The following is an 8,762-nucleotide window of genomic DNA, read 5'->3' as shown; positions in this document are numbered from 1 at the left end:
AAAAAAGCAAAATAGCACATCTGACATCTGTGTGCTTGCTCACCGAAACTTCTGGTTACTCGGTTCTCTGTAGCCAGGTCAAAGTTTCAGAGAGGAGAAGTGAAAAAACCTTCCTGGACCCATCCGGGGGACATGTATTGACTCTCCGTCTCCTTCTTTTCATTGCTGCCCTCCTGGAACAGGGGCATCTTCTGGCAGGAGCCATTGCTGGGGATCGGGGTCCACTGCTTGAGGCTGTTGCTTCCCTTGTGCTCCTTGGATCAACCCTTTTAACCCTTTTATAGACAGACATGTCCAGTCCTCATCAGGAAGGTCTTTAAGGCTGCCTATATTCTCTGATGTTTACATTCACATCCTGTATGGCTGCTTGTTTATGTTCTCAGGTACACAGCACCTAGCCTAACTTCCCATCTTGCCACTGGGAAATCACATGAATGCTGAGCCACATGCAAGTGGACTGAAAAAAATGCAGACAGCCATGCTGTAAGAGCAGAGGGAGGCACAGTAAAGAGTTTAGTATGGTCTGAAAAACCCCCGAGTCCGATAAATTTGGCAGCTACACAATCCTAGGAAGAGAAGTGCTGTGCAAAACAAGCACAGGTGTTTTTCTCTAGCCACAGAACAGGTGCTGGGTTATTTATACATACCCACATCCACATTCTCGTGGAAAAAGTCATGTCAGGCAAGCATTAAAGTTAACTGAAACTAGAAGGGGGTGCACTTCACTCACTTTTTGGTGCTTCATTTGGATTCTGGCAGATCTGACTGCAGAGCAGTCTCAGTCTCTTCTTCCAGCTTTAACATAGTCTAATGTGAGTCAACACATTCCATATTTTCTTACAAACCAAAGATATGGTTTGCCTCAGATAAATACACATTTTTCAAATCTGTCAGAGCCACTTGTCAGGTACCACCTCCTCTGGTTAACAGGGCTGTGTAAGAGACAATAAGAATAACTTGATTCTGGTAAGTGAAACATAACATTCATGAAACTTGTTAGGCAAACCTAGGTAGAATTTTTCATTTTGTGTTAGCTGGCCTCTAAAATACAGCCATCTCTGCCCATCAGGCTTTTGTAGTCTCCCTGCTTCGTTCCACAGCTTTTTGAATTCCACCCAACTCCTGCATGGTAAAAGTTCTAGATAACTTTTGCAAATGCAACTTCCAGAAATCCAGGCCTTCACTGGGTCCCAGACCCTGAATGTTTCCATGCAATTGCGATGTAACACCCCAGTTTGTTAGTCAGCACTTCCAAATTTCAAAGCTTTGACAGCAGACCAGCTTCCATTTAGATTCTCACTGACTTACATGGATTTGACACATGGTCTCTCGATTCAAGGTGTTTTTTCGTTTGTGGGTTTTTGTTGTTGCTGTTTTTTAATGAGCACAAATGAAATATCACCTAGAGACTTTTAAATCTCCTCTAGGACTTCCTGAAACCATTATCCACTTCTGGTGAAACTGGAGAGAACCTCCAAAGTCGCAAGGACACACAGTCACACATCCTGGTACCCACCTAGCTTCTAATCTGGGAAATCCTAGTTTAGCACATCCTGGGCCAGCTGGAGGTACAGGGAGCCTGACACTATGAGGCTGGTTCTTAGCTGAAATTCTATTATTTCTTCAGTAGTCTCTGCCCTGCAACAAGCCTTGGAGTCTAGCTCCCCACTCAGCCCAGGATTCAAGCCCGGATTGCTGGTTTGCCAGGCCTTTCCCCAGCTACCACATTTCTTTAATGTCTGCTTGCCCAGATCATTTTTGGGTTATTTAATGTGTAGCACAGTAAAAAGGAGATAATCCATAAAAGTAACAGTCCATGAAATAAGTACTTTTCTAAGGAATTTACAAGCTAGACATAAATCTTCAGAGAAATGCAGGTGGCTGAGTGTGACTAAAAACAGTTCTCAAGCCACCAAATAAAGACTAATGAGACTGTGCATGTAGACCTGCAGATTTAGCAACTGAAATTCAGATACACTCAACACCCACAGTCAGAGAAAAACACTGAAATAATCAGAATTATGCAGGATATCTGCACAGTCTCTCCATTCAAGTGTTAAAATACTTGTGGATGCATCCGCTTGAATATTATCTGTGTCATATTTTTATCAATGCAAATAGGCCAGAAAAGGCATCTTTTGAATGTGCTTTTTCTACTGGCACCATTTTCCTTTCTTGTTCAAGAAATCTCTCCTTTGATTAAAAAAAAAAAAAAAAAAAAAAAAGAAAGAAAGAAAGAAAAAAAAAGTGACCAAAACAGTGTTTTAGATTGACATTGCCCTCCCTACCTCTCCTCACTATGGTTTGCCAGGTTTATTTGTAACTTTCTGCACAAGATGGACATCTTCCTGGTTCAGAAAGAAACTCCACAGTGCTCCATTTGAGTTACTTTCTGGGGTGCAGGAGATGAAAGAAAAACAAAGTTTTCTTGCCGTACAGATGGAGCCTGGCTAAAAGAGAAGATATGTACCAATTACAGCATAGACAGTGCCCTCCTTGCACACAGACACCCACTCCCTCCCCAGGGAAGCCTTGAGTTTCAGTGCTGCTGATGTAACACAAAAGCTCTTTGCATCATGCAACCACCTTACTAGAAGCTCAGAACGCAGCTGCCAGGCTTTATGAACAGGTCTGTGCTTAGGAAGCTGGCTGGTAAGGTCTGAAGCAATGTTACCAATGATATGAGCTTCTTCAGAGCCCTGGGGAGCCAAGACTGGCATATGCAGTGTGAAAAGCCTGCATACCATCATAGCCGCTCCCTAAGAAGCTGGAGGAGCACAGGATTTGCTGTGTGCTGCTATTAATCACGAATCTACTAGCCTTGCAGCTCTAGCAGAAATTTGCAAAACACCAATGCTATAAAACCCAGCAAAGAATGGCCCTCTTAGCTTCATATCTTGCTCTGTCACCCTTCTGCCTTAAATAAAATTACAAGCAAGGAGTTTTTATTCCATTGTAAGTGCCTGAAATCCCTTGTAAAAGGGAGTTGAAAATGGCCACTTTCACTGGGGGGACAGTTGCTTGGGACCTTATGCAGAGCCTTCTGTGTACACACATCCCATAGAGCCCCTTCTCCATTCACTAAGAAAGAGAGTCCTAGAAGCAGTAGGCTGAGCATGGAAGAAGAGCCCAGCTTGCCCCTGCCGTGCTATTGCTTCTTTTACCCCTCCCACCTCTCATCTTGTCTGATTTGACTGAAAGCCTTGGGTGCAGGTCAGGCTCTTAAAATAAGTTGCACAGCATCTGGTGGAAAAGGATTCTGATCCTGAAGCCTAGCATGTCAAACTATCTCTGCAATGACTGAAGTCTGATTTCTCAAAACCAGAGAGCAAGAACTCCCATTCCTTGGCTATCTGGACATTTCTTTAACTCACAATCAATCTCAGGTAGGAGAGCACCTGTAAATTGTGGTAGTAAATTGGCCCCTAAAGACCGGGGTGTTTTTTCACTCCTTGGTTCTCAAAAATGCTGCATGTTGGTGATTAACAGAATAAAAGTGCACAGTGATAATGCCAGCCCCTACCCCCATTCACCTTTGAAAGACAGAAGTCTCTCTGTATGAAACATGACTGGTTTCAGTCCCCTAGCCACATTTTCCAGTGTCAGAGCTAGCCAGCTGGGCTGTTTATTTTAGGAAACAAACAGCTGTATCATTTGCACACACCCTTATAGGCAGACACATGCTCTCCACTCACATTCTTCAAAAGAAGTGAAGGCAAGATGAAGAGCTCTTTGCCGTGGGTGGTTTTGGCCATCTCTCTGGGGTTCGTCCTTGTGGCAGGTAGGTGAGAAACAAAATCCATGGAAAACTGAGCAGAAAGGGTCAGGGAGGTGCACTGTATGGCTTTTTATAATTTGGACAGTAAAAAAAAAAAAATCAAACTCTAATGCCTGTTCAAGAAGTTTTGCTTCAGTGATGCTTAGACATCTCTGTCTTCCTCCACCACAGAGCAGTGTGATTCTAATTCCTGTCTTGAGCCTAAATTTGCAGCTAGTCAGCAGTCTTTTTATAATTAGCCATTCTTAATCATATTTCTGAGCAACAAACCACAGAAATACATGCTTGTTTCTATGCAATGCTAGGAAGCTTGCAAGACTTACTTGCAAGGTTTTACAGCTTCTAAAATCCGCTTGGTGCTCCCATCGCATGGCTGTGGCCAATTCATTTCTGATTGAAGTCATCTTCATTTATGCAGTTGATCAGTTTAAAGAGAACTACTCCAGCAGCATGCCTGTGTTCCCCCAGCCTTTGGAAGAGGGCAACTTACAGCAATCCAGGCAGGTCCTTGAAAAGCCCTGCTTCCTATGACATGTGTTATAACTGCATGGTAGTGAAATGTTGATAACACAGCTACAGCAGTAGTGATTGTACTACTTAGATCCTTTTTTTTTTTTTGTCCAACTGAGCCTCTTTCTGCTTTAACGAAGCAGCTTCTTCCACATGCAGCAGTTTGAACAGATTTTTAGAATTAATTTGCTTTTTCAAAATGCAGCTGCTAGACTTTGTGTATCATCCTCTGTGCATCACAGCATAATCACAGCATACTGCAGGACATTTCAAAAGATGAGTTTTTAATCAAAATCTCTGCGTAAGTATTTATGAGGGAGGGAACATCAGACTGCAGGAAGCCATGCACTAGCAGATCCAACCTGCAAACATTTAGAAAAAGGAATTTTTGCATTTATCTGTCTTTTCGCCATAGTGATTTTACTGGGCAATTCATGGAATCATTGCTGATAAGCCTAAAGGCTTAAAGGAATCTTATTTGCAGCTTTATAATTTCACTTTAAAAATATGGAGCACCTTTAACTTTTACACTCACTGAATCTAGTGTTAATACAGAAGAAAATAAATCCAGTGCAATGTTTTTAGAGTACAGCCTAAAAAAAAAATCTTTGTATAATTATAAAAATACATTTGTTAATAGCATTTTATGATTAAGATAAATTAAAGCATACTCCCAAAAGGTTTGGGACAATTCCCAAAGCCAATAGGATCTGACAAATGCTGGGTTTAGATTAAGATCTGAGAAGAACTGTACACCACACTGTGTTGTGTCCGACACCTGAAGATCTATGTGAAGGACAAGGAACTAGAGACTTTCTATAAGAAAAAAGAAAGATCAAGACACAAAGAAGCAAAAAGACCCCCTCCTACTTTAGAGGGAAGCGTTCCAGTAGTGTTAGCAGAGAGGAAACATACAAAGCAATAGAGAATGGAAGATGTACAAAGCCAGATAACTACCATTAAATTGTGAATTATCATCTGTGTCACATATTATGGATTTCTCCCTTAGTGGTGGCACAGTGCAATCAGAGTTGAGCTTGGACTTATGTTCTGCATGCCTTGCAATTGGTATTTGTAGAGATAGCCAATTAGGTTAGGTGCAACACAGACAAAAAAAAGCCAGCCCTTGCTATAAAAGGACTAAACAGACACATGCATGTACTGGGACAAAGAAACCCCTGAGAGCAGTAGCAAATACAGAGGGATGTGAAAATGACCATCTGAGAAAGGTACGACTGAGCGCATATATAAAAGCGAGGCCATTTTTTCAATACTTGGAGATATCAGAGGCTGCTGGGGAAAAACAGATAGGAGAAAACAAGTTATTTCAAATCCATTTGCCTGCTTGTTAAGGAAGAAGGCATTGCATGCCAAGAGGAGCAGTCATAAAGCCTCTGGGCGACATATGGGAAGTTTCACCATGTTGCTTTGACTGAGTTTCGTATTGAATAAATTGCTAAGAGTACAGGAAACAAACATACCCAGGCTGGCTCTTCTCTATCTGAGTCAGCTCCACAGCTGCCAAATGCAACTTCACTAGAAACTGAAGGTCAGAAAGGCAGGACTGGAGTTTTCTGTATAAACCAGGGTATTATAAGGGCTACTTGACTTCCAAGGTCACTTCATCAGGCTGCCTTCCTGCTGCATCCTCCAGTGCTTTTTGGCATTGGCTCCCAGAGGAATACAGAGGATGATACAGTGAAGAAAAACTGACATACGCTGTGATGGCACGGTCACAGATGCTTAGAGAGTCAGATCCCAACTTGGGTTTGCACAGCTAAAACAGACCTGGTACACAATACTGAAATTGGGTAAACTCCTAGCAGAGACAATTGTGAAAATTGGACTTTGGCTTCCTATAGCTGGAGGCGTGCATTTCATGACAGATCCCTTTTGCTTTGCCTCCATTGTCAGAAAAGCAGTGGTCAGCTTTCCTATTTCCTCCCTGGCACTCCCATCCCTTCTACATATAGAAGCAGATTGTTGGCTGAACAGAGAACTAAACTCTTTTTTTGTCAATAGGCTTTTTGTTGCGACCTTGACTTTACACTTTAAAAATCCTATCTGAGGTCCTCATCACTTTGCTTTGTGACAGAGTTGCAACGTTTTCCTGTTTTGACCTGAAATTGCATATCCTGTGCTTGCAGGTTATGAATGGAATGATGATGGTGAGGAGCGTGTGCTGGTTAATAACAAGTGTAAGTGCGTAACGGTGACCTCAAAGTTCGTGCCCTCCAAAGACAATCCTGAGGAAGAAGTCCTAGAGAGAAACATACGTATCATGTAAGTGGCAGACATGTCTTCCATGGAGGTGGTGAGCAGGAGAATGTGTGTTGCAAGTTTTCTTCTGTTTGCATTTTTTCAGATGTCCCATTTTTTTTCCCATGGGCTGCTTACTATGCCACTCTGCAGTAACTCCTTTTGCTCCCATCTGAGGCTTAATCATCTCACATGCAACTATGTGGTGCTTGTTCCTTCAGCTGCAAGAAGGATCTTGATCTTTTAAGGGGCCAAGTAGCAGCTTCACAAAATAAGCTGTGGATATAGAATAACATTTATACAGTTCACCTAATCACCTAATCTGAAACAAAATTGGGCCAGTGACACTGGAATTTCCTTTTCAGATTTGATTTGTGTTAACAAGCCTGTAATTCTGTAGCCTGGAAAAACTAATTAATGACAAAACTACTAACAGGAAAGGTCAGCTCTATGAGGCAGATCTCAGACCAGGAGTAAGACTTTGTCCTCTTCATTCACATAAACCTGACAGAGGTATCTCTCTTGGAAATGGAATGGACAATTCAGGCTCAGAGAACTCAGAGCAGAAGAAATAATAATTAAATACCTCTGTCAAAGTCTCACAGGACTCAGCCAGCTCAGACTTTAAGAAAATAAAATAGGCACTGACACCTTGAAAGCATCATTAGTGAAAGGAAGCACTTTCAGAAATTGCTGCATTACTCTTAGGGAGAGTATAACAGCCTCCAAAGCTGCCTGAAAATCAGGTTAAAAACAACATTTAGCCTTCAGGGGGTGCAGAAAGGCCAAGACTTCTTTCTGGAGAAGAGTCAGAAAGGAAATAACCCAAACAAGATGAGAGTTGAGAAGTCATCAAAGCAGAATAGTCCCCTGTATAACAAGTAGTTTTCACAGGAGCAATTCTCTTTCCTCCATTCCAGTGTTCCACTCAAGAGCCGACAGAATATCTCTGATCCCACATCCCCACTAAGAACCAATTTTGTCTACCGCATGACCGAACTGTAAGTATTTCTCTTTGCTAAATTAATTTCCTAACACCCTATGCTCCAGCGCTGCACACAGTGGCTCACAAACATCTTGAAGGATAGCTGATAATCTGAAGGAGCATCACAGAGGAAAGTTTTCCTTTTAGAGCCTTGTTTGTGTATTCCATTGTAAGTCAAGAAATTGTTACATCTATGATTAAAAATAAAAGCGTTGCATTTCCAGGTAAAGTCTCATGCTGACCCATTTCCTTCTTGAATATCTTAAATATCAAGAAATTACACAGATCTTTAATCCTCCTTTTTATAGGCCAGTTTGGTGAATTGCAGTTTGATACACTGAAACATCTGGCTGGGAGTTGCTACAAAGAATGCATGGCTTGGAAAGGCCACAGTACTCAGCTAACTACAGCTGTCAAATTAGAGAGAAAGACTACAGTTTTGTCAGAGGTGTCTTAATCACAGCTCTGAATAATACTTCTATTCCTTATCTCTTCCAGCTGCAAGAAATGTGATCCCATAGAAATTGAGCTGGGAGGAGAGACATACCAGGCCCAGCAGAGCACCTCCTGCAACGAGCCAGAAACCTGCTACACCTACGACAGGGACAAGTGCTACACCACAACCATCCCATTTGTCTACCATGGGGAAACAAAGCAAATTCAAGCAGCGCTGACGCCAACATCCTGCTATGCCGATTAGCTCAATCCATTGCTATCCTAACACCTCGTTTCACTCTGTTTTCCTACCACCAGACCATGTTTAGCATGTAGTACCTGGATGGCAGCGTACAAAATATCAGCTCCCAGAATAATGCAAGCTTGCTTCATGTCATTTTTCAATATCAAGAGTATATCATCCCTAACTTGTTGGTTGTCAGATTCTCTTCTCTTCTCCCTGCCCTGATACGAGCAGATATTGCAATACCATTATGTCTTAGACTTTATCATCAGATGGATAAACCAGACCCCTCAAGCAGCTATAAATCACTAAATCCTCTGAAATCAAGGGAAAAAGCTAGTTAACAACAAAGAATCTTTTTTGACCATCTTCCATCAGTCTGAGTAAGACTACCATGGACATCAGCAGAGATGTCCAAGATGTCCATCTATTTTGGTTGCTTCCTGAACAATGTAATGCAAACTTCTGTGCAACCATTACGCAAGACACTTCCATTAATTTAGAGTAGTTTATGTCATTATTAAAATCTATTGTACAATCATCTTTGAGAT

At 41.9% G+C, this 8,762-nt stretch overlaps 1 protein-coding gene across 1 annotated transcript; it reads left to right on the top strand.

Moving 5' to 3' along the window:
• Window positions 1–3,720: 3,720 nt before the first annotated feature.
• JCHAIN (joining chain of multimeric IgA and IgM) lies at window positions 3,721–8,232 on the top strand (the record flags this gene model as incomplete). Its single annotated transcript, XM_079534577.1, has 4 exons — window positions 3,721–3,781; window positions 6,436–6,571; window positions 7,468–7,548; window positions 8,031–8,232. 4 exons carry the CDS (start codon window positions 3,721–3,723, stop codon window positions 8,230–8,232), a joined length of 480 nt encoding a protein of 159 aa, XP_079390703.1.
• Window positions 8,233–8,762: the final 530 nt, after the last annotated feature.

The sequence above is a fragment of the Tetrao urogallus genome, assembly GCF_951394365.1.
Source record: "Tetrao urogallus genome assembly, chromosome: 4".
Classification (NCBI taxonomy): domain Eukaryota; kingdom Metazoa; phylum Chordata; class Aves; order Galliformes; family Phasianidae; genus Tetrao; species Tetrao urogallus.
The sequence above is the reverse complement of the archived record's forward strand: the minus strand, read 5'-3'. Positions and strand labels throughout refer to the sequence as shown.